This window comes from Stegostoma tigrinum, chromosome 22 (assembly GCF_030684315.1).
Source record: "Stegostoma tigrinum isolate sSteTig4 chromosome 22, sSteTig4.hap1, whole genome shotgun sequence".
NCBI lineage: Eukaryota > Metazoa > Chordata > Chondrichthyes > Orectolobiformes > Stegostomatidae > Stegostoma > Stegostoma tigrinum.
The window spans coordinates 3,247,956-3,275,000 of NC_081375.1; the positions used below are offsets into that span (position 1 = coordinate 3,247,956).

The following is a 27,045-nucleotide window of genomic DNA, read 5'->3' on the forward strand; positions in this document are numbered from 1 at the left end:
AGAAACATTCGGCACTGAGGCACAACTCTTAATTAACTAGAAGCTCTAAGCATGAAGTTGCAGCAGCGAGTTAATGATGAACACTAAGCAATATAATAAAACAAGTTAACTAAAAAAAACTTCGCATTATATTGCCACTGCAAAAATAACCAAGAGCAGTCGGTTCAAAGACAGAGCAGCAAACGAACTAGAAATGGAAGCACTGAGATATAATATTGAATCAACATTGAAATACTAAGCACGTGCTAGTGAGGGCAAGAACAGGTGGATATGGCAGGGGAATGTGTGGCGAAAGAATTCGTGCAGGGGGCAGGGATTCCGATTCCCAGATCATTGGGATCTTTTCTGAGCCGGAGGGGCGGGTTTCACCTGAACTGGAGCGGGGACCAATACCCTGGCGGGCAGATGTGCTGGTGCTCAGAAGGGAGGGTTTAAAGTAGATTGGCAGGGGGAGGGATCCTTAACAGCAGGGAGGCAAGTGTGAGGCTGGAAGGAGATACAGTAATCAGAAATAACAAACTGAAGAGACAGGTCAGGCTGGAACAGGACTGGGAGTAGGGATTGCCTGTTTCAATGTGAGAGGGCTGTTAGGTGAGGCCGATGGACTCAGGGTGTGGATAGGTATGTGGGACTGGGATATTATAGCCATTACAGAGACAAGGCTAAGGGAGGGGCAGGACTGGCAGCTCAATGTGCCCAGGCACAGGTTCTTCAGGTGGGACAGAGGTGGAGGAAAGAGGGGAGGGGTGTGTTGCATTTTTGATGATGGGGTGTATCACAGCAGTAGTCAGAGATGAAGTAAGTGAAGGATCGTCCAGTGAGGCTTTGTGGGTGGAGCGAAGAAATAAGAAACGGGTGGTGATGTTATTGGGGTTGTACTGTCGGCCCCCAAATAGTCAACGGGAATTAGAGGAACAAATATTCAGGGAGACTGGGGAGGCTTGCAGGAGCAATAGGATTGCCATAGTGGGGCATTTTAATTTTCCGACACAGACTGGGACTGCCATAGTGTTAAGGGCTTCTATAGGGTGGAATTTGTTAAATGTGCTCAGTTTCCTCAAGCAGTATATACAGGGTCCTGCTCAGGAAGGAGCAAAACCCGACCTACTCTTGGGAAATAGCGCAGAACAGGTTTCTGAGGTGACAGTGGGGGAGCACTTTGGGACCAGTGACCATAGTTCTATTAATTTTAAAATAGTTATGGAGAGGGTCAAAACTGGTCCACAGGTTCAAGTTCTAAACTGGGGCAAGGTGAGTTTTGATGGATTTAGACAGGAGCTTGCTGGGGTTGATAGGTGCAGTTTGTCTGCAGGCGAAGAGACCTCTGGCAAATGGGAGGCTTTAGAAGTGTGACAGCTAGAGTTCAAGGTCTCTATGTCCCTGTGAGGGTGAAGGGCAAGGTTGGCAGGAGTAGGGAACCCTGAATGACAAGAGATACTGAGGTTTTGACTAGAAAATAGAAGGAGGCTTGGCTGAGGTACAGGCAGCTGGGATCAGGGGAATCCCTGGTGGTACATAGAGGGGAAACAGGAGTTTACTGAAGAAGGAAATCAGGAGGGTGAAAAGGGAGCATGAGATAGCTTTCACTGAGAAAAGTAGGGTAAATTCAAAGAGACCCTTTAAGTATATTAACGGAAAAAGAATAACTAGAGAGAGAATAGGACATCTGAAGAACCAAAGTGGACATGTGTGAGTGAAACCGCAGGAAATGGGCAAGATCCTCAATGAATATTTCTCCTCGGTGTTTACCGTGAAGAAAGACGTGAAGACTCGGGAACTTGGGGAAGTTAGTGACGATATCATAAGGACAGTTCATTTCGCAGTAGAGGATGTGTTGGAAGTATTGGAATGTATGAAGGTGAATAAATCTCCTGATCCTGACCAGATATATCCAAAAATCCTGCACAAGGCTAGAGAAGAAATTATGGGGGCCCTAACTATATTCTTATCATCGCTAGCCACAGATTAGGTCCCAGAAGACTGAAGGATAGCAAATGTTGTGTCCTTGTATAAGAAGGACTGCAAAGTAAAACCAGGGAATTGTAAACCAATAAGCCTAGTCTGTGATATGTAAGTTACTTGAGCAGATTCTGAGGAATAAGATATGTGTACATTTGGAAAGACAGTGTTTGATTAGGAGTAGACAGTATGGCTTCGTGCATGGGCGATCATGCCTCATAAATTTGTTAGAGTTCTTAGATGAAGTGACTAGGAAGGTTGATGAGGGTAGGGCAGAAGATCATAGTCAATATGAATTTCAGTAAAGCCTTTGATGATGCTCTTCATGGTAGGCTGCTCTGGAAGGTTAGATCACGTGGAATCCAGGGAGAGCTGGCAGATTGGATATACAATTAGCTTGATGATAGGAAGCAGAGTGTAATAGTGAAAGGATGCTTGTCGGACTGAAGGCCTGTGACTAATGGTGTGCCCCAGGCATCGGTGCTGGGCCCATTGCTGTTCGTTATCTATAACAATGATTTGGATGAGAATGGACAAGACACGATTTGTTATCAGAAATTGCAGCAGGATCTTGATCAGCTGGGGAAGGGGGCTGAGAATTGGCAAATGAAGTTTAATACAGATAAGTGTGAGATGTTTGGAAAGCCATTTCTCCAACACCTTCCACCCCAACCTCAAGTTCACCTAGACCATCTCCAACACATCCCTCACCTTCCTGGACTTCTCTGTCTCCATCTCAGGTAACCAGCTACAAACCGATATCCATTTCAACCCAACGACTTCCACAGCTACCTAGAATACACCTCCACCCACCCACCTTCCTGCAAAAATTCCATCCCCTATTCCCAATTCCTTCACCTCCACCGCATCTGCTCCCAGGATGAGGCATTCCACTCCCATACATCCCAGATGTCCAAGTTCTTCAAGGACCGCAACCTCCCCCCGTAGTGGTCGAAAACACCCTCGACCGCGTCTCCCACATTTCCCGCACCTCATTCCTCACACCCCACCCCCGCCACAACCGCCCCAAGAGGATCCCCCTCGTCCTCACAAACCACCCCACCAACCTCCGGATACAACGCATCATCCTCCAACACTTCCGCCGTCTACAATCTGACCCCACCACCCAAGACATTTTTCCATCCCCATCCTTGTCTGCCTTCCGGAGAGACCACTCTCTCCGTGACTCCCTTGTCCGCTCCACACTCCCCTCCATCCCCACCACACCCGGCACCTTCCCCTGCAACCACAGGAAGTGCTACACCTGCCCCCACACCTCCTCCCTCGCCCACATCCCAGGCCCCAAGAAGACCTTCCATATCAAGCAGAGGTTCACTGCACATCTGCCAATGTGGTATACTGTATCCATTGTACCTGGTGTGGCTTCTGCTACATTGGGGAAACCAAGCGGAGGCTTGGGGACTGCTTTGCAGAACACCTCCGCTCAGGTTGCAATAAACAACTGCACCTCCCAGTCGTGAACCATTTTAACTCCCCCTCCCATTCCTTAGATGACATGCCCAACATGGGCCTCCTGCAGTGCCACAATGATGCCACCCGAAGGTTGCAGGAACAGCAATTCATATTCCACTTGGGAGCCCTACAGCCCAATGGTATCAATGTGGATTACACAAGCTTCAAAATATCCCCTCCCCCCACTGCATCCCAAAACCAGACCAGCTCCTCCCCGCCTCCCTAACCTGTTCTTCCTCTAACCCATCCCCTCCTCCCACCTCAATCCGCACCTCCATTTCCCACCTACTAACCTCATTCCACCCCCTTGACCTGTCCGTCCTCCCTGGACTGACCTATCCCCTTCCTACCTCCCCACCTATACTCTCCTCTCCACCTATCTTCTCCTCTATCCATCTTCGGTCCGCCTCCCCCTCTCTCCCTATTTATTCCAGAACCCTCACCCCATTCCCCTCTCTGATGAAGGGTCTAGGCCGGAAACGTCGGCTTTTGTGCTCCTAAGATGCTGCTTGGCCTGCTGTGTTCATCCAGCATCACACTTTGTTATCTAGGAGTTTTGTGGTGAGTGGTAGGTCCTTAAGGAGTGTAGTGGAACAGAGGGACCTTGGACCCCAGGTGCACGGTTCCCTGTAAGTGGAGTCACAGATAGACAAGGCAGTGAGGAAAGCTTTGGCACACTGGCCACAGATAGGGCACTGAGTATAGAATTTGGGAAATTGTGTTGCAGTTGTACAGGGCATTGACGATGCCGCACTTGGAGTATTGTGTTCAGTTTTGGTCACCTTGCTGTAGGAAGGATGTCATTAAACTGCAAAAAGTGCAGAGGAGATTTACAAGGATGTTACCAGGACTCAAGGGACTGAGAGGTTACAGGGAGAGGTTGGACAATCTAGGACTTTTTTCTTTAGAGCATAGGAGACTGAGGAAGGATCTTATAGAAGTGTATAAGATCATGAGAGGCATGGACAGGATGAATGCACTCAGTCTTTTTCCCAGGTTTGGGGAATTGAGAACTCGTGGGCATCAGTTTAAGGTTAGAGGGGAAAGAATACATGAGAAGCTGAGGGTTTTTACACAGAGAGTGGTACACATGTGGAATGAGCTGCCGGGGAAGTGGGTGAGGCGGGTACATTATCAACATTTAAAAGACATTTGGGCACATACATGGACAGGAAAGGTTTAGAAGGATATGGAGCAAGTGCAGGGAAGTGGGGTTAGTGTGGGTGGACATTTTGGTCGGCATGGACCAGTTTGGGCCGAAGGGCCTGTCTCCGTGCTGTGGATTCCTGTGACACTATGATACAATATTGAGTTGACTGGAAACACTGGGAATACAACAGCAACTCAGCTGGAAACATTAAGCACTACCATGCTGCAGTAAGTTCATGAGAAATACTATATACACAGTTACCGCAATGAATTAACCAGTAACACTAAGATACAACACTGTGTTAACTAAAAACACTATGCGCTAAGCTACAGCAGCATGTTGATTGAAGATACTGAGCACTATGTTAAGGCAGTGACTTAACTAGAAAGACTGAACACTAGGGTACAACAGCAAATTAACTAGAAAGATAAAGCACAAAGATATAGCAGTGAGTTAACTAGAAATACAAAACAGTAAGGGGTAAACCCATGAGTTAACTAGAAATACAGGGTGCTAGGATAGAGCTTACGAGAAACACTAGGCAAAAGAACACAGCCCTGAGGGAAGCAGGAACACGAAGCATTAAGATACAGCAGCATGTTTAATAGAAACACAATGCATGAAGATACAACAGTGAATTAAATAGAAACAGCAAGCACTAAGGTATGCCAGTGGATTAGCACTAAGCCCTAACGTATAACAGTGGAATAGGTGGAATCACTGTGCACTAAGTTATAACAGTTAATTAGCTGAAAACACTCAGCACTGAGAAACAGCAGAGTTAACTGACAACATAAAAATCTAAGGCTTGCAGACATTTAGCTACAAACGCTAAGCACTGAGGTAAAACAGAAAGTTAACTAGAAACTAGAAACAATATACACTAAAATACCGTGAGTTAACCCCAGATAAATGAAGCACTGAGATATAGTTTTGAGTTAACAAGAGACAGCACTAACACACAGCAGTGAATTCAGTAGAAAGTCCAAGCACTTAGACACAATGCTGCATTAACTAGAAACACTAAGATACAGCAGTGACTTAATTTAAAAACACAAAACACTGAGATGCAAACCAGGATCACTAAGGTTTAGCAGTGAGTTTACTAGAAACACTGAGCACTAACTTACATCAGGCAGTTAACTGAGATCACTAAGCACTAAGATACAACATAGTGTTAACTAGAAACACGAAGCATTAAGATACAGCAGGAAGTGAACTAGAAACACTAATAACAAAGCTACAACAGAGAGTTAACTTGCCTTTCCCAAGTTTGAGCAGCAACTTGAGAATCAGTGGAAAGAAATCTTAATGGGCATGTTGTTGTGTCAAGCTGAAAAACTTGAAACCTCTGCTGCTGTTATCAATGATGATCCACAGGAACAGATCCTTCTGATCCAGGAGTGATCGAGTGTTTGATCCTACACTTGCAGGAGCTGAGCATTATCCCTTTCTCTGTGTGAGGCGCTGTGTTTGACTTTGGGTCTGTAACAGTGAGCCCATTGTTCCCTGGCACTGAAAGACTGACACACCAGATTCAGTGCTCCCCTCACACACACTCCAAAATGCTTTAATTACACCAACCCTAACCCTTCCCCAGCACCACCTCCTGTCTGTATTCAATATGCCAGGCAACTGCTCAGAGACCGTCCCAGACACATACCATTCCAACAACATCACCAAAGGGAACAGGTCACCATGCAACCAGCTCCTCACTCCCTCACTCACTCCCTCGCTCACTCCCTCGCTCACACACTCACACACTCACTCACTCACTCACACTCACACACTCACTCACTCACTCACACACTCACACACTCACACTCACTCACACTCACACTCTCACTCACTCACACACACTCACACACTTACTTTCTCCCTCACTCACTCCCTCGCTCACACACTCACTCACACACTCACTTTCTCCCTCACTCACTCCCTCGCTCACTCCCTCGCTCACTCACTCACTCACACACTCACTCACACACTCACTCACACACTCACTCACTCACTCACACACTCACTCCTTCACTCACTCTCGCCCTCACTCACTTTCTCCCTCACTTACTCCCTCCCTCACTCTCTCCCTCACTCATTCACTCACTCCCTCACCCACCCACTCCCTCACTCATTCACTCTCTCCCTCACCCACACACTCCCTCACTCGCTCTCTCTCACGCCCTCACCCACGTCCTCCCTCCGTCACTCCCTCCCTCACTTACAGTTGAGAATAGGAAATACACAAACTGGTTCATCCACTTCACTCAGTCCTGTTTTAATCTTTCTTCGTGTCACAACTGTCCTAACGGAACCACCAACCCCACCCCCCCCAACCAAGCACTCACCCTCCACTCCCACCTCTGTGTGCTTCACACTGCAGTCAAGCAGCCAGCCTAGTTGTGACTGTGTACTACCCTTCAGCATCTCCCACACAGACCCTCAGTCCAGCTCAGGCGCCATCACACCTCCTGCTGGAAGTGTCCAGCACTAACCCGATGGTTATCATTGTATTGCCTGTCCCTCGTTGCCCCTTGAGAAGGTGCAGTCCGCCTTCTGTGGGTTGACCAACAATGCTTTTAGGGAGGCATTTGTAGCAACACTGAGGGAACGGTGATTTTTTCCAAGTCAGGATGGGAGGGGCTCGGAGGGGAACTTGCAGGGGATGGTGTTCCCGTGTATCTGCTGCCCTTGTCCTTCTGGGTGGAAGTGGGTCATGGGTTTGGAAGGTGCTGCCTGAGGATCTTTGGTGAGTTTCTGCAGAGCATCTTGTAGACAGTACACACTGCTGCGACTGAGCGTCAGTGGGGGAGGGAGTGGGATGTTTGTGGATGTGGGGCCAGTGAAGCAGCTGCTTTGTCCTGGATGGTCAGTGACAACCCCTGGATGTTGATAGTGGGGGATTCAGTGATGGTAACACTGTTGAATGTCAAGGGGTGATGGTTAGATTGTCTCTTACTGGAGATGGTCATAGCCTGGGATTTGTGTGGCGCGATTGCTAGTAGCCACTTGTCAGCCCAAGCCTGGATACTGTCCAGATCTTGCTGCATTCGAACACGGACTGATTCAGTATCTGAGGAGTCACGAATGGTGCTGAACTTTGTGCAATCATCGGTGAACATCCCCACTTCTGACCTTATGGTGGAGGGAAGGTCATTGATGAAGCAGCTGAAGATGGTTGGGCCGAGGACAGTCCCCTGAGGAACTCCAGCAGAGATGTCCTGGAACTGAGATGATTGACCTCCAAAAACCACAACCATCTTCCTATGTGACTGGTTTGACTCCAACCACTGGAGCGTTTGCCCCTGATACCCACTGATTCCAGTTTTGCCAGGGCTCCTTGATGCCACACTCGGTCGAATGCAGCCTTGATATCAAGGACAAGACCTTGACCAGATGGGCCAATGGGCTGAGGAGTGGCAGATGGAGTTTAATTTAGATAAATGCGAGGTGCTTCATTTTGGAATTACATATCAGGGCAGGAGGTGGGGAATGTGGCCAAACAAAAAGACCTTGGGATGCAGATTTGAGTTGGATTTGTCCTGCTTTTTGTGTACAGGACATACTGGGGCAAGTTTCCACATTGTCGGGTAGATACCAGCGTGTAACTGTACTGGAACAGCTGGGTTAGGGGAGCGACAAGTTCTGGAACACCAGCCTTCAGTACTATTGCTGGGATGTTGTCAGGGCCCATAGCCTTTGCAGTATCCAGTGTCTCCAACTGTTTCTTGATGTCACGTGGAGTGAATCGAATTGGCTGAAGATGGTATCTGTGATGCTGGGGACAACTGGAGGAGGCCGAGATGGATCATCCACTCAGCTCTTCTGGCTGAAGTTGCTGTGAATGCTTCAGCCTTATCTCTTTGCACTGAGGTGCTGGGCTCTTCCATCACTGAGATTGGGGATATTTGTGGAGCCCCCTCCCTCAGTGAGTTGTTTAATTGTCCCCCACCATTCACCACTGGGTGTTCTTGGTTTAAATTAAAAATCACTAATTACTGCTTAAAGATCTCTCCCAAACAGAGGGAGACTTTCTCTGGGCCCTACGTCCAGACCCTCAACATATAAATAATCCATCTCCTCATCACAGCCTCCCCTCACTCCCTACAAGACTGACTGTGGGAGTAACGGGGTAGTGACAGTAGGGTGAGGAAAGATGGTGAGGGTGAGTAGTGCATGAGGGGGAGAGTGAGTGGGTGAGGGAGGGAGTGAGGGAAAGTGAGTGAGGGGGAGAGTGAGAGAGTGAGAGAGTGAGGGAGGGAGTGAGGGGAAGTGAATGAGGGGGAGAGTGAGAGAGTGAGGGAGTGAAGGGGAGAGGGAGAGGGGAAGTGAATGAGAGAGAAAGGGTGAGGGTGAGGGAGTGAAGGGGAGAGGAAGAGGGTGAGGGTAAGGGAGTGAAGGGGAGAGGGAGAGGGTGAGGGTGAGAGAGTGAAGGGAAGAGGGAGAGGGTGAGAGTGAGAGAGTGATGGGAAGAGGGTGAGGGGAAGTGAATGAGAGAGAGAGGGTGAGGGTGAGGGAGTGAGGGGAAGTGAATGAGGGGGACAGTGAGAGGGAGAGGGTGAGGGGGAGGCAGTGGGGGGTGAGGGTATGAGGGGGAGGCAGTGGGGGGAGAGGGTGCGGGGGAGGCAGTGAGGGGAGAGGGTGTGGGGGAGACAGTGGGGGGAGAGGGTGTGGGGGAGGCAGTTGGGGGAGAGGGTGTGGGGGAGGCAGTGGGGGGAGAGGGTGCGGGGGAGGCAGTTGGGGGAGAGGGTGCGGGGGAGGCAGTGAGGAGAGAGGGTGTGGGGGAGGCAATGGGGGGAGAGAGTGCGGGGGAGGCAGTTGGGGGAGAGGGTGAGGGGGAGGCAGTGGGGGGAGAGGGTGCGGGGGAGGCAGTTGGGGGAGAGGGTGTGGGGGAGGCAGTGGGGGGGAGAGGGTGCGGGGGAGGCAGTTGGGGGAGAGGGTGTGGGGGAGGCAGTGGGGTGAGAGGGTGCGGGGGAGGCAGTTGGGGGAGAGGGTGTGGGGGAGGCAGTGGGGGGAGAGGGTGTTGGGGAGGCAGTGGGGGAGAGGATGACGGGGAGGCAGTGGGGGGAGAGGGTGCGGGGGAGGCAGTTGGGGGAGAGGGTGTGGGGGAGGCAGTGGGGGGAGAGGGTGACGGGGAGGCAGTGGGGGAAGAGGGTGACGGGGAGGCAGTGGGGGGAGAGGGTGTTGGGGAGGCAGTGGGGGAGAGGGTGACGGGGAGGCAGTTGGGCGAGAGAGTGCAGGGGAGGCAGTGAGGGGAGAGGGTGCGGGGAGGCAGTGGGGGGAGAGGGTGCGGGGGAGGCAGTGGGGGAGAGGGTGATGGGGAGGCAGTGGGGGGAGAGGGTGTTGGGGACGCAGTGGGGGAGAGGGTGACGGGGAGGCAGTTGGGGGAGAGAGTGCGGGGGAGGCAGTGGGGGGAGAGGGTGCCGGGGAGGCAGTGGGGGGAGAGGGTGCAGGGGAGGCAGTGGGGGGAGAGGGTGCGGGGGAGGCAGTGGGGGGAGAGGGTGCGGGGGAGGCAGTGGGCCCTGCTACCCCTAAGTGTATGGACTCAAATTTGTGGGGGGACCCCACTTTGGGAAATTCCTGTTTATCTGTACGGGAATATATGATCAAATGGGAAATGTTCACCTCTGCCTGAGTTCCTATCCTGTCCCTGGGCCATACGCTCTCTAACAACCTCCTAATGTTCATTTACTGTCTGACCCACTAACCTGGTCTTTTCATGCTGGGTCAGGGGACAGAGGTCATGCACTTGGGGTATCTGGCGAGGGTATGACCCAGGCACAGTTTCTAAGCTGTTCCATCAGTGCGTCATGGGAACACACTGAGCAAACAGCTCAATGTTTATAACATTCCTCAACACATTCTGAAAATGTCAGAACTCAGAATGTTTCAGAAACAGGTTGGAGTCATTCCTTCAAATCAGGAGAATGGTTCATAGAGAAAAGGGAGCAGTGAGGAATACAGAGGCAGCTGTAGGCCATTCAGCCCCTCAACATCTCCTCTATTCACTAAGCTCATGGCCAATGAGAGTGAAGGCCAGCCTGAGACAGAGATGGGAGGTGCAGGGTGAAATAGGGAGGAGGGAAGAGGATGAGGAGGAGGGGTGTTCCTCAGAATGGAAGGGGACAAGTTGGAGGAGGAGAGGGTGGGGAACAGGAAAACATAGAAGATCCAAGGACAGAGATAGTAGGAACTGCAGATGCTGGAGAATCTGAGCTAACAAGATGTAGAGCTGGATGAACACAGCAGGGCAAGCAGCATCAGAGGAGCAGGAAAGCTGACATTTTGGGCCTAGACCCTTCTTCCCTCACCCATTTCTGAAAAAGGGTCTAGGCCTGAAACGTCAGCCTTCCTGCTCCTCTGATGCTGCTTGGCCTGCTGTGTTCATCCAACAGACAATAGACAATAGACAATAGGTGCTGGAGTAGGCCATTCGGCCCTTCAAGCCAGCACCACCATTCATTATGATCATGGCTGATCATCCACAATCAGTATCCCGTTCCTGCCTTATCCCCATAACCCTTGATTCCACTATCTTTAAGAGCTCTATCTATCTCTTTCTTGAAAGTATCCAGAGAGTTGGCCTCCACTGCCTTCTGGGGCAGAGCATTCCATACATCCACCACTCTCTGGGTGAAGAAGTTTTTCCTCAACTCTGTTCTAAATGGCCTACCCCTTATTTTTAAACTGTGTCCTCTGGTTCTGGGCTCACCCATCAGCGGAAACATGCTTCCTGCCTCCACAGTGTCCAATCCCTTAATAATCTTATACGCCTCAAATGAGATCCCCTCTCATCCTTCTAAACTCAAGAGTATACAAGCCCAGTCGCTCCAATCTTTCCACATATGATACTCCCGCCATTCCGGGAATTGACCTTGTGAACCTACGCTGCACTCCCTCAATAGCAAGAATGCCCTTCCTCAAATTTGGAGACCAAAACTTCACACAATACTCCAGGTGCAGTCTCACCAGGGCCCTGTACAGCTGCAGAAGGACCTCTTTGCTCCTGTACTCAATTCCTCTTGTTATGAAGGCCAGCATGCCATTAGTTTTCTTCACCTCCTCCTGTACCTGCATGCTTGCTTTCATTGACTGATGTACAAGAACACTTGGATCTCGTTGCACTTCCCCTTTACCTAACTTGACTCCATTGAGATAGTAATCTGCCTTCCTGCTCTACACCTTGTTGTCTCACATCCAAGGGCAGGGCTGTGGGATCAATATTGTGTCTATAAATGACCGCAAGATCTCCCAACTGACCAATCACATGCAGGCTTAGACATAATGGGAACAGCAGATGCTGGAGAATCCAAGATAATAAAATGTGAGGCTGGATGAACACAGCAGGCCCAGCAGCATCTCAGGAGCACAAAAGCTGACGTTTCGGCCTAGACCCTTCATCAGAGAGGGGGATGGGATGAGGCTTAGGTTCTGTCAATGTCAGTCAAAACTCAGTCTCCATCAGCCTTGCAGCCAATAAGAATTCTCCAAATTCACAACTGTGATTGGTGGAGGATTTATACAGCCAGTCAATCAGAATGACTGTGACGGAGCAAGTGATTGATTAACTCAGTCCATCAGAGTAATCAACTCCAGTTTAACCAATCACTGATGTCGGGAGGTGATAGACTGGATTTCTCCAGGACTGGGAATCAGGAAGCACACACTCGACAGTTACAGCCCTGGACCCTAGGCCGGCCTGAGACCGCACTGGGATAGAGAGAGCTCTGTGTACACAGATCAGACACGGATTCTCAAATACATCCTTCACCCCAGCAACACACATCCTCAAAACCCATCCCCATCTCCAACTGAGACTCCAGAGGGAATCCCAGACTGGTCTGTACCTGGCGACAGTAATAATCTTCATATACTGCTTCATAGTGAGGATTCTCCAGACACACGATACTTCCAAATTGATCATCACAACCTGTAAACACAAACAAAAACGATCACATGGGGCAAGAACACAAGATACCCAAATTCACAGACTCTCATTGGACTGTAGGGTCCACCAAACACTGACACTTACTGGGGTACAGTCCCACAAACACTGACTCTCACTGGGGTACAGTCCCACACACACACTGACTCTCACCGGGGTACAGTCCCACACACACACTGACTCTCACTGGGATACAGTCCCACACACACTGACTCTCACTGGGTACAGTCCCACACACACGGACTCTCACTGGGGTAGAGTCCCACACGCACTGACTCTCACTGGGTACAGTCCCAGACACACTGACTCACACTGGGGTACTGTCCCACACACACACTGACTCTCACTGGGGTACAGTCCCACACACACTGATTCCCACTGGGATGCAGTCCCACACAGACTGACTCTCACTGTGGTACAGTCCCACACACACACTGACTCTCACTGGGGTACAGTCCCACACACACTGACTCTCACTGGTGTACAGTCCCACACACACTGACACTCACTGGGATACAGTCCCACACGCACTGACTCTCACTGGGTACAGTACCACACACACTGACTCACACTGGGGTACTGTCCCACACACACACTGACTCTCACTGGTGTACAGTCCCACACGCACTGATTCCCACTGGGATGCAGTCCCACACACACTGACTCTCACTGGGATACAGTACCACACACACACTGACTCTCAGTGGGATACAGTCCCACACACACTGACTCTCACCGGGGTACAGTCCCACACACACACTGACTCTCACTGGGGTACAGTCCCACACACAATGACTCTCACTGGGTACGGTCCCACACACACGGACTCTCACTGGGGTACAGTCCCACACGCACTGACTCTCACCGGTGTACAGTCCCACACACACACTGACTCTCAGTTGGGGTACAGTCCCACACACACTGATTCCCACTGGGATGCAGTCCCACACACAATGACTCTCACTGGGGTACAGTCCCACACACACACTGACTCTCACTGGGGTACAGTCCCACACACACTGACTCTCACTGGGACACAGTCCCACACACACTTACTCTCACTGGGTACGGTCCCAGACACACGGACTCTCACTGGGGTACAGTCCCACACGCACTGACTCTCACTAGGTACAGTCCCACAAACACTGACTCTCACCGGGGTACAGTCCCACACACACACTGACTCTCACTGGGGTACAGTCGCACACACACTGATTCCCACTGGGATGCAGTCCCACACACAATGACTCTCACTGGGGTACAGTCCCACACACACACTGACTCTCACTGGGGTACAGTCCCATACACACACTGACTCTCACTGGGGTACAGTCCCACACACACGCACTGACTCTCACTGGGGTACAGTCCCACACACACACGGACTCTCACTGGGGTAGAGTCCCACACACACTGACTCTCACTGGGATACAGTCCCACACACACACTGACTCTCACTGGGGTACAGTCCCACACATACTGACTCTCACTGGGGTACAGTCCCACACACACACTGACTCTCACTGGGGTACAGTCCCACACACACTGACTCTCACTGGGGTACAGTCCCACACACACACTGACTCTCACTGGGGTACAGTCCCACACACACACTGACTCTCACTGGGGTACAGTCCCATACACACTGACTCTCACTGGGATACAGTCCCACACACACTGACTCTCACTGGGTACGGTCCCACACACACGGACTCTCACTGGGGTACAGTCCCACACGCACTGACTCTCACTGGGTACAGTCCCACACACACTGACTCTCACTGGGATACAGTCCCACACACACTGAATCTCACTGGGGTACACTCCCACACACACTGACTCTCACTGGAGTACAGTCCCACACACGCACTGACTCTCACTGGGGTACAGTCCCACACACACTGACTCTCACTGGGGTACAGTCCCACACACACACTGACTCTCACTGGGGTACAGTCCCACACACACTGACTCTCACTGGGGTACAGTCCCACACACACACGGACTCTCACTGGGGTACAGTCCCACACACACTGACTCTCACTGGGGTACACGCCCACACACACACTGACTCTCACTGGGGTACAGTCCCGCACACACACTGACTCTCACTGGGGTACAGTCCCACACACACACTGACTCTCACTGGGATACAGTCCCACACACACTGACTCTCACTGGGGTACAGTCCCACACACACTGACTCTCAGTGGGATACAGTCCCACACACACACTGACTCTCACTGGGGTACAGTCCCACACACACACTGACTCTCACTGGGATACAGTCCCACACACACTGACTCTCACTGGGGTACAGTCCCACACACACACTAACTCTCACTGGGGTACAGTCCCACATACACTGACTCTCACTGGGGTACAGTCGCACACACACACAGACTCTCACTGGGGTACAGTCCCACACACACACTGACTCTCAGTGGGGTACAGTCCCACACACACTTACTCTCACTGGGGTACAGTCCCACACACACACTGACTCTCACTGGGATACAGTCCCACACACACACTGACTCTCACTGGGGTACAGTCCCACACATACTGACTCTCACTGGGGTACAGTCCCACACACACACTGACTCTCACTGGGGTACATTCCCACACACACACACTGACTCTCACTGGGGTACACCCCCACACACACACTGACTCTCACTGGGATACAGTCCCACACACACTGACTCTCACTGGGGTACACCCCCACACACACACTGACTCTCACTGGGATACAGTCCCACACACACTGACTCTCACTGGGGTACAGTCGCACACACACACAGACTCTCACTGGGGTACAGTCCCACACACACACTGACTCTCAGTGGGGTACAGTCCCACACACACTTACTCTCACTGGGGTACAGTCCCACACACACACTGACTCTCACTGGGATACAGTCCCACACACACACTGACTCTCACTGGGGTACAGTCCCACACATACTGACTCTCACTGGGGTACAGTCCCACACACACACTGACTCTCACTGGGGTACATTCCCACACACACACACTGACTCTCACTGGGGTACACCCCCACACACACACTGACTCTCACTGGGATACAGTCCCACACACACTGACTCTCACTGGGGTACACCCCCACACACACACTGACTCTCACTGGGATACAGTCCCACACACACTGACTCTCACTGGGGTACAGTCGCACACACACACAGACTCTCACTGGGGTACAGTCCCACACACACACTGACTCTCAGTGGGGTACAGTCCCACACACACTGACTCTCACTGGGATACAGTCCCACACACACACTGACTCTCACTGGGATACAGTCCCACACACACACTGACTCTCACTGGGGTACAGTCCCACACATACTGACTCTCACTGGGGTACAGTCCCACACACACACTGACTCTCACTGGGGTACATTCCCACACACACACACTGACTCTCACTGGGGTACACCCCCACACACACACTGACTCTCACTGGGGTACAGTCCCACACACACACTGACTCTCACTGGGGTACAGTCCCACACACACACTGACTCTCACTGGGATACAGTCCCACACACACTGAATCTCACTGGGGTACACTCCCACACACACTGACTCTCACTGGAGTACAGTCCCACACACGCACTGACTCTCACTGGGGTACATTCCCACACACACACACTGACTCTCACTGGGGTACACCCCCACACACTGACTCTCACTGGGGTACAGTCCCACACACACACTGACTCTCACTGGGGTACAGTCCCACACACACTGAATCTCACTGGGGTACACTCCCACACACACTGACTCTCACTGGAGTACAGTCCCACACACGCACTGACTCTCACTGGGGTACAGTCCCACACACACTGACTCTCACTGGGATACAGTCCCACACACAGACTGACTCTCACTGGGGTACAGTCCCACACACACACTGACTCTCACTGGGGTACAGTCCCACACACACTGACTCTCACTGGGGTACAGTCCCACACACACACTGACTCTCACTGGGGTACAGTCGCACACACACACTGACTCTCACTGGGATACAGTCCCACACACACACAGACTCTCACTGGGGTACAGTCCCACACACACACTGACTCTCACTGGGGTACAGTCCCACACACACTGACTCTCACTGGGTACAGTCCCACACACACGGACTCTCACTGGGGTACTGTCCCACATGCACTGACTCTCACTGGATACAGTCCCACACACACTGACTCACACTGGGCTACTGTCCCACACACACACGGATTCTCACTGGGGTACAGTCCCACACACACTGACTCTCACTGGGGTACAGTCCCACTCACATACTGACTCTCACTGGGGTACAGTCCTACACACACACTGACTCTTACTGGGGTATAATCCCACACACACACTGACTCTCACTGGGGTACACCCCCACACACACTGACTCTCACTGGGGTACAGTCCCACACACACACACTGACTCTCACTGGGGTACATTCCCACACACACACACTGACTCTCACTGGGGTACATTCCCACACACACTGACTCTCACTGGGGTACAGTCCCACACACACACTGACTCTCACTGGGATACAGTCCCACACACACTGACTCTCACTGGGGTACAGTCCTACACACACACTGACTCTCACTGGGGTACACCCCCACACACACACTGACTCTCACTGGGGTACAGTCCCACACACACACTGACTCTCACTGGGGTACATTCCCACATACACTGACTCTCACTGGGGTACAGTCCCACACACACACTGACTCTCACTGGGGTTCGGCCCCACACACACACTGACTCTCACTGGGGTACAGTCCTACACACACTGACTCTCACTGGGGTACACCCCCACACACACACTGACTCTCACTGGGGTACAGCTGCTGTAGCTCACTCTCTTCCCGCTCTAGGTCATTTTCTTCAGCCCCGCAGCCTCGCGTCACCTCCTTCCATTCCCTCAGAATGTATTCCCTGTGAAGCACCCAACCCCTCGCCCCCCCAACCCCGGAATTGTCCTTACCTTTGATGGCGAAGATTCCCTGACAGAATTCCTGGAAGCTGATCCTCCCCAGGTTCTGTGGGTCCAGGCATTTGGCAACTTTCTGCAGCTGCAAGAACAGATGGTGTTTGTCTGAATTCTCAAGACTCGCTGACACTGTCTCCCTGACAGTGACATCTCCACTCCCGAAACCAGGCAGTGCCCGTGCTCCTCGGCTCCACAGTAACAATGTATTGGGCACTTATTCGCTGTCACCCTCCAAAACTCTACAGATTCTAGAAAGGTCCTGCTGATCGGAAGGTTGCAAATTTCGACCCACTCCCCCATCGCCCCAAAGCCCCTTAATTTTTCTAAGTGAACCCGGGGGGGGGGGTTGGGGGTGCAGTATCTGTGTCACTATGGATTTGTTGTTGTCGGTAGGGTCGGGGTGGGGGTGGGTTTGTGCCTGCTTGCACCGGAGTTCACATTGAAACGAGTAAAAGTTGTGAGAGGTGCTGGTAGTGCAGAATCTGACAAGGTCTTTCTCTTTGTGTGTGTGAGAGAGAGAGAGAGAGGAATGAGGGAACGCTGTTTTAAAATAAGGGATGTCCCATTTAATCTGCAGGATAGGATGTTTACCCTTCAGACAGTGTGAGTCTGTGGGACTCTCGTCTCCAGAGGACAGTGCAGACTGGGTCACTGAGTATTTTTAAGGCACATGTTGACAGATTGTTCACTAACAAGTGAGACAATAGTTATCAAGAGTTAGTGGGAATGTCCGGGGCACCATTAGATCAGCCATGATTACATTGAAGAACACAGCAGGCCTACTCCTGCTGCTGTGTGGGATATTTAAATAACCCACTGACTGGGAGCTACCCCTTCCATCACTCCTCACTGGGCCTGTGCTTGCTGCAGTTGCGATGGACAAGGGGCTTCATAGAATCATAGTAGTGCAGCTTCTGACTGAAACTTACAGGTTAATGAAAGGCCTGGAAAGAGTGGACGTGGAGAAGATGTTTCCACAAGCTGGAGAGACTAGGACCTCAGGGCACTTCCTCAGAGTGAAGGGACGACCCTTTAGAACTGAGATGAGGAGGAATTTCTTCATCCAGAGGGTGGGCAATCTGTGAGACTCCAAGCTGCAGAGGGCTGTGGAGGCCAGGCTATTGAGTGTATTTCAGACAGAGATAGGCAGGTCCTTGATGAGTAAGGGGGATCAAGGGGGTTACAGGGAGAAGGCAGGAGAGTGGGGGTTAAGCAACAGATCAGCCATGATCATAAGACCATAAGACCATAAGACATAGGAGTGGAAGTAAGGCCATTCGGCCCATCATGTCCACTCAACCATTTAAATCATGGCTGATGGGCATTTCAACACCACTTCCCTGCACTCTCCCTGTAGCCCTTTATTCCTTCTGAGATCAAGAATTTGTCGATCTCTGCCTTGAAGGCATCCAACGTCCCGGCCTCCACTGCACTCTGCGGCAATGAATTCCACAAGTCCACCACTCTGGCTGAAGAAGTGTCGTCTCATTTCAGTTTTAAATTGACCCCCACTAATTTTAAGGCTGTGCCCACGGGTCCTAGTCTCCCCACCTAACGGAAACAACTTCCTAGCATCCACCCCTTCTAAACCATACATTATCTTGTAAGTTTCTATTAGATCACCCCTCAGCCTTCTAAACTCTAACGAGGACAATCCCAGGATCCTTAGCCGTTTATTATACATTAAGCCTACCATTCCAGGGATTATCCATGTGAATCTCCGCTGGACACGCTCCAGGGCTAGTATGCCCTTCCTGAGGTGTGGGGCCCAAAATTGGACACAGTATTCTAAATGGGGCCGAACTAGAGCTTTATAAAGCCTCAGAAGCACATCGCTGCTTTTATATTCCAACCCGCTTGAGATAAATGACAACATTACTTTCGCTTTCTTAATTACGGACTCTACCTGCAAGTTAACCTTTAGAGAATCCTGGACCAACACTCCCAGATCCCTTTGTACTTCTGCTTTATGAATTTTCTCACCGTTTAGAAAATAGTCCATGCCTGTATTCTTTTTTCCAAAGTGCAAAACCTCACATTTACTCACTTTGAATTTCATCAGCCATTTCCTGGACCACTCTCCTAAACTGTCTAAATCTTTCTGCAGCTTCCCCACCTCCTCAGTACTACCTGCCTGTCCACCTATCTTCATATGTTTGGCAAACTTCGCCAGAATGCCCCCAGTCCCTTCATCAAGATCATTAATATATAAGGTGAACAGCTGCGGCCCCAACACTGAACCCTGCGGGACACCACTCGTCACCGGTTGCTATTCCGAAAAAGAGCCTTTTATCCCAAATCTCTGCCTTCTGTCAGACAGCCAAACCTCAATCCAAGCCAGTAGCTCACCTCAAACACCCTGGGCCCTCACCTTACTCAGCAGCCTCCCGTGAGGCACCGTATCGAAGGCCTTTTGGAAGTCTAGATAGATAACATTCACTGGGTTTCCCTGGTCTAACCTACTTGTTACCTCTTCAAAGAATTCTAACAGGTTTGTCAGACACGACCTCCCCTTACTAAATCCATGCTGACTTGTTCTAATCTGACCCTGCACTTCCAGGAATTTAGAAATCTCATCCTTGACAATGGATTCTAGAATTTTACCAACTACCGAGATTAGGCTAATCGGCCTATAATTTTCCATCTTTTGTCTTGATCCTTTCTTAAACAAGGGGGTTACAACAGCAATTTTCCAATCATCTGGGACTTTCCCAGACTCCAGTGACTTTTGAAAGATCACGACCAAAGCCTCCGCTCTTTCCTTAGCCACCTCCCTCAGAACTCAAATGATGGAGCAGACTCAATGAGCTGAATGGCCTAATTCTGCTCCTGTGTCTATGGTTTTATGGTCATTGTCTGGAGGTCAGAAACATTCCCTGCTGTTGATCTCACTTGTACACTCTGTTTGTCTGACTCTTGGACACTGTCTCTCCCTCACTCTCGCCTCCTGTGCCTTGTATACACTTTACAAAGGAGGCCACAACTAGCATCCGCAAAATGTGGGAAACACAGGGTTTAGTGAGAGGGATGAACCGATAGAAATCAAATGGTTTGTGTGTGGAATGAACTGCTAGAGCATGTAAAAACCAAAAGAACTGTGAATGCTGCAAATCGGGAACAAAAACAAAGTTGCTGGAAAAGCTCAGCAGGTCTGGCAGCATCTGTGGAGGGAAAACAGAGTTAACGTTTCAGGTCCGGGTCAATTCTGAGGAAGGGTCACTGGACCCGAAGCGTTTCTCTGTTTTCTCCTTCACAGATGGTGGTAGACTTGCTGAGCTTTTCCAGCAACTCTGTTTTTGTGTCAGAGTGCGTGGTGGATGCGAGATGAGTTACAATGTTAAGACATTTGGATAAGTACATGAATAGGAATAGGCCAAAAACAGGCAGCTGGGGCCAGTTTAATTTGGGAACATGGACTAGTTGGGCCGAAGGGCCTGTTTCCGTGAATCTACGATGATATTGGAATTTTTCCAGAATGTAACTAGCAAAGTTAATAAGGAGGAGCCAGTGGATATGGTTGAGTTGAATCTTCAGATAGCTCTCAATAAGGTCCCCACACATAAGAGATTGACATAAAAAATGCAAGCTCATGGGTTTGGGAGATTGATCGAGAACTAGCTGGCAGACAGGAGACAAACAGTGGGAATAACTAGGTCTTTTTCTGAATGACAGCCAGTGATTAGTGGGGGGGATCAGTGCTAGGACCCCAGCTATTCACCATGTATACTAATGATTCAGATCAGTAAATGTAATATCTCCAAATTTGCAGATGACGCAAAGCTGAGTCGGGGGGTGCACGGTGAGCTGAGAGGAGGATGGAGAGATGCTTCAGTATGATTTGGACGGACTGAGTGAATGTGCAAACGCATGACAGACGCAGTATGATGTGGATAAATGTGAGGTTATCCACTTTGGGAGCAAACACAGCAAAGCAGTTTATTACTTGACTTTAAATTACAAAAGGGGAGTGAGCAATGAGACTTGGGTATCCTCGTGCACCAGTTACTGAAGGTCAGTGTGCAGGTGCAGCAGGCAGTGAGGAATGTAAATGGGATGTTGGCCTTCATAGTGAGAGGTTTCGTGTACAGGAGTGATTACACAGGGCCTTGGTGAGACCATACCTGGAATATTGTGTACAGTTTTGACCCCCTTATCTGAGGAAGAATGTTCTTGCTGGAGAGAGTGCAGCAAAGGTTTACCAGACTGATCCCTCAGAAGGCAGGGCTGACATATGAGCAGAGACTGGATCAGTTAGGATTATGTTCACTGGAGTTTAGAAGAATGAAAAGGGATTTCATTGAAACCTATAAAATTGTAACAGGACTAGACAGTGTAGATGCAGGAAGGATGTTTCCAATGAGTGGAGAGTCCAGAGCCAGGGGTCACAGTATAGGGATATGGGGTAGGCCATTTAGGACTGAGATGAGAAGAAAGTGGTGATCCAGTGGAGCCTGCTACCTCAGTCAGAGGGGGCCGAATGGGTTACTGCTTGTATTTTCTATGTTTTTGTGTTTCAGCAGAGCAGTGTGTTTGTGCTGGAGCTGGCAGGGTCTCACTGAGGTGCTGACATGGAGCAGTACAATGTGTGCCTGTGTGAATGCTGATGGAGAGAACAGTGTGACTACGTGATACGATCGCATCCTTTGGTGACAATTCTTGCTTACGTCAGTTATGTAAATATGTCGATGTGTTGCTGGGCTCGCTAAGCTGTGAGGATTGAAGAGCAATCCAGTACAACTGGTGATCGAAACATCCTAGAGTAATCTGTCATAGATTCATACAGCACAGGAACAGGCCTTTCAGCCCCATTCGTCCATGCAGACCGAATATCCCAATGCCAACTAGTCCCATTTACCAGCATTTGGCCCCTATGCCCCAAAACCCTTCCTATTCATGTACGCGTCCTGATGCCTCCACCCTTTCCTCTAGGAGCTCATTTCCATACACGCACCACCCTCTGCGTGAAAATGGTGCCCCATAGGTCACTTTTAAATCTTTTCCCTCTCACCTTAAACCTATGCACTCTAGTTTTAGACTCCCCCACCCTGGGGGAAAGAGCTTGGCTATTCACCCTACCCACGCCCCTCATGACATTACAAACCTCTATAAGGTCACCCCTCTCAGCCTGTGATGCTCCAGGGAAAAAGTCCCAGCCTGCTCTGCCTCTGGTCTTGACAATGAACTGGCAAATGTGCTTGGCACCTTCTCCAATTTAATAACTCTGTTCCTAAAGCAGGATGATCAGGGACCTCTCGCAAGAGTGCGGTCTGGCCATTTCCAAAGGCTGATTGCTTTAGACACAACTTATCTCTCAATAAGCACAGGAACAGAAAGCTGAGGCTGGGGTGAATATGTTTAGGAAGTTCGGGAAATTAGGAATGGTATCAAAGATCAAATGCGATATGTACAATGCTGCAGAGATTAGAATTTGGCAAAAAGATTGGAATATTTTAGATGCCAGCAAATGTGACTAAAAAGAGGGAGGGAGAAATTAGAGTTTAGGGAAAACCAGCAAGAAATATTAAAACAGACAGTAAAAGCTTCTACATGTGCATAAAATAATCATGAGAAGTGTAGCTGAAGTATGTGTTGGTCCATAGAGGATGAGACCGAGGAAGTAGTAACAGGAAACAAGGTTTTGAGCAAGTATTGAACAAACATATCCACCTTCACAGTGAAAACACAAAACTCATCCCAAGAATAGTAGAAAGCAGGGGGATAAAGGGAAAATGGAACTCAAATAAACAGGATCACTGGGAAAAAGGTGTGAGGGAACGAATACCCTGAAAACTAAAAACTCTCCTGGGCCCGACGGGTCTCAAGGTCTAAAGGAAGTGGCTCCCGAGATGGTGGGTGTGTTGGCTGTAACCTTCCAAAATTCCCTAGAATCTAGAAAGATCCAAGGAGATTGTAACATTTGTATTGAAGCTGGAAACTGTAGACCAAGAAAATCTATAGACTGGTTCATCTAATAGCTGTCATTCGGAAATCGCTAGCATCCTAAAGGGATAACAGCAAGGCATTTAGAACATCATAAAACAATCAGGCAGAGTCCATATGGTCTAGTGAAAAGGAAATTTCAGTAATGACATCATTTGGGGGTGGAGTGTACTTGAGGACCTAGTCCTTGGGCTCTGACTTCTTAAGGGGGACTCAATTACTTGGGTTCACGATTTCAAGGTGAGAGGGGAAAAGTTGAAGGGAGACATGTGTGGAAAATTCTTTCCACAGAGGGTGGTGGGTGCCTGGAACACATTGCCAGTGGAGGTGGGCACGACAGCATCATTTAGGATTTATCTGGACAGACAAATGAATTGGGCAGGGAGCAGAGGGATACAGATCCTTGGAAAATAGGCAACAGGTTTAGATAGAGGATCTGGATCGGCACAGGCTTGGGGGGCCGAAGGGCCTGTTCCCGTGCTGTAATTTTCTTTGTTCTTATGGTTCTTATATTTTCACATCTTAAAATTCATTTACATTTCCAAAAGGAATTTAACAATGTGCCACAGTGTAGCCAAAACAATACCTGTCTAACAAGTGTTACTGTCTATAAAGTAGATAACACGGTGTGAAGCTGGATGAAAGCTGATGTGCTACTGAGTGTCGGTGGTGGAGGGAGTGGGATGCTTGTGGATGTGGGGCCAATCAGCCAAAAGTGTGAAAACACTTCTTCAGAAGGGTCTAGGCCTGAAACGCCAGCTTTCCTGCTCCTCTGATGCTGCTTGGCCTGCTGTGTTCATCCAGCTCCACACCACATTGTCCCTGCCTAAAAAGTGCCTGGGTAAAAAATTAATGTCTGAAATGAACCCAAGAGTAACACATGTATCAGGGTTGTTACTTTTTTCATTATTTTTCATTTATTTTTCTCATTTTTGGTTTGGAATGTTTTGGTGAGTTAAAGTACAGAATTTAAATTTGAACTTTGAGCAGCAACTTGTTTAAAAAAAAACAGAAGAGTACAAAACATTGATAACAAAGTGTGGGGCTGGATGAACACAGCAGGCCCAGCAGCATCTCAGGAGCACAAAAGCTGACAGTTCAGGCCTAGACCCTTCATCAGAGAGGGTCCCAGTACAAAACACTGATGTTTGCTGTTGGGAACTGGCCTGGAAAGGTAATGCAGGTCAAGAACATGTTACGAATTGCTCTGAGAACATTAGAGATGAGCTAGCGCAAAAATGTTACAATGTTCAGGAACTGACAGTTGGTTGGATGTTAAATTAGTCAATCAAGGGAGGACCAAAGCTGGCTAGCCAATCACAGAGAATGTTAAAAAAGACAGAGAAACCAAACAGTCAGTTGGCAAGATAATAAAATGTGAGGCTGGATGAACACAGCAGGCCCAGCAGCATCTCAGGAGCACAAAAGCTGACGTTTCAGGCCTAGACCCTTCATCAGAAAGAAGTTGGCTGTGACTGTGTTTTCGGGCAGGAGGTAGTTTTGCTTTGGAAGTTGCTGCACTGGACTGGGGTTTTTTAAAGGGTTTTTTTAAAGGGTTTTCCTTGCTTTAGTTATTCTCCAGTTATCAACTTGTTTTAAGTCCTGAGAATAAGAACTCCAGTCTGTAAGAACCAATTCCCTGAATCTGAAGCTGTTTGCATCGATTCGTGACTCTGGAATTGAAGCAAGATGCACAGCCCCTCAATAATACAGCCATCATTCAAGGATTTCATTAATGCCTGGGATTCAGGCTTATTGTTGAAATAGTTATCAAACTGATAACGACACCTTCAAGCTACACTTCGAGCATGGGTAATAAATAGTCAGCATCAATATACACTGAGACCTGAGTATTTAACAGCACAATCCACACTGAGATCTTGGGAAAAGGCCAGCCAGGAAAAATCTATGCTGAGATTCTGGGAAATTACAAGCAATCATTAATATACACTGAGACCCTGGCTAATAATCAGCCAGTATAAATCCACACTGAGACCCTGGGTAATAACGAGGCAGCAACAAACCACACTGAGATCCTGAGTAGTAACCAGACAGGATCAATCCAAACAGAAACACTGGGTCATAAACAGACACATCAATCCACAATGAGACCCTAGGAAATAACCAGGCAGCATCAATACATACTGAGACCCGGGGTAATGACCAGCCAGCAACAGCACACACTGAGACTCTGAGTAATAACCACGTAGCATCAAGCCACACTGAGAGCATGGGTAATAAATAGCCATGATCAATATACACTGAGACCTGAGTATTTAACAGCACAATCCACTCTGAGACCTTGGGTTATAGCCAGCCAGGGAAAATCCATGCTGAGACTCTGGGAAATTACAAGCAAGCAACAACATACACTGAGACCCTGGCTAATAATCAGCCCCTTATAACCCTCCTACCTGACATCCCTGGGCACTACGGGACAATTTAGCATGGCCAACCCACCATAACCCGCACATCTTCGGACTGTGGGAGGAAACCAGAGCACCCAGAGGAAACCCATGCAGACACGGGGAGAATGTGCAAACTCCACACAGTTGACCAAGGGTGGAATTGAACTCGGGCCCCTGGCGCTGTGAGGCTGCAGTGCTAACCACTGAGCCACCAGGCCGCCCCTATTCCTAGCCTCTGACCTGCTCTTGCAGCCACTTGTTTATGTAGTGAGATAGTTTCAGTTTCTGATCAATGGTAAACCCCAGGATGTTGATAGTGGGGGATTTAGTGAGGGGATCACCATTGAATATCAAGGGGGTGGTGGTTACATAAGAACTAGGAGCAGGAGTAGGCCATCTGGCCTCTTGAGCCCACTCTGCCATTTAAAAAGATCATGGCTGATCTTCTCATGGACTCAGCTCCACTTACCCGCCCGCTCACCCTAATCCTTAATTCCTTTACTGTTCAAAAATCTATCTTTGCCTTGAAAACATTAAACAAGGAAGCCTCAACTGCTTCAGTGGGCAGGGAATTCCACAGATTCATAACCTTCAATTCCTTTGCCTTACAAAAATCTATCTACCTCCACCTTAAAACTATTCAACCCAGCTATTGATAGATTATGCAAATAGGAAACACTGTGACAAATGAACCTCAACGCACAGAAGTTAAAGACCATTCATTTTGAACCAGAAAAGTATAAAAGTGTGGGGCTTTCCAAATGGTGGACAACTAGAAACATGGAGGAGTAATACGATTGGAGATCGAGGTAAATAGATCATTAAAACATCACGGTCAGAAATAGAAGATAATGAAAAGTATAATGGAATGCTAGCTTCATGTTGAGGGGACGAGAACACAAGACAATACGGGTTACAGCTGACCATACCTGGTTCTGAACACCACCAGAGGAAGGATGATGCTGGCCTTGGAGACAGAGTACAGCATAGATTCACCAGAAAGGTGCTGGGACTTCAAGGGTTAAATTCTGGGCAGAGATAAAACAGTCTGGGATTGTATCGCCTGGGATCTGGGAGGACAAGAGGTAATTTCATTGAAACTTTCCACATTTTAAGGGGAAAAGAACTAGGGGATAA

General features: G+C 49.4%; 1 protein-coding gene across 2 annotated transcripts in view; it reads right to left on the minus strand.

The window, feature by feature from the left end:
• LOC125463626 (rab11 family-interacting protein 4-like) overlaps positions 1–27,045 on the minus strand; it is a 148,834-nt gene that overhangs the window by 119,925 nt on the left and 1,864 nt on the right. The window contains exons 2-3 of one of the 2 annotated variants that reach the window (XM_059653866.1): positions 17,555–17,642; positions 12,427–12,509 (exon numbers count right to left, since the gene is read on the minus strand). In XM_059653866.1, the coding sequence (XP_059509849.1) occupies positions 12,427–12,509; positions 17,555–17,642 (171 nt within the window). Of the gene's footprint in view, positions 1–5,844; positions 6,030–12,426; positions 12,510–17,554; positions 17,643–27,045 lie in introns of those variants that run through there. The other variant, XM_048555148.2, reaches the window with a different exon arrangement.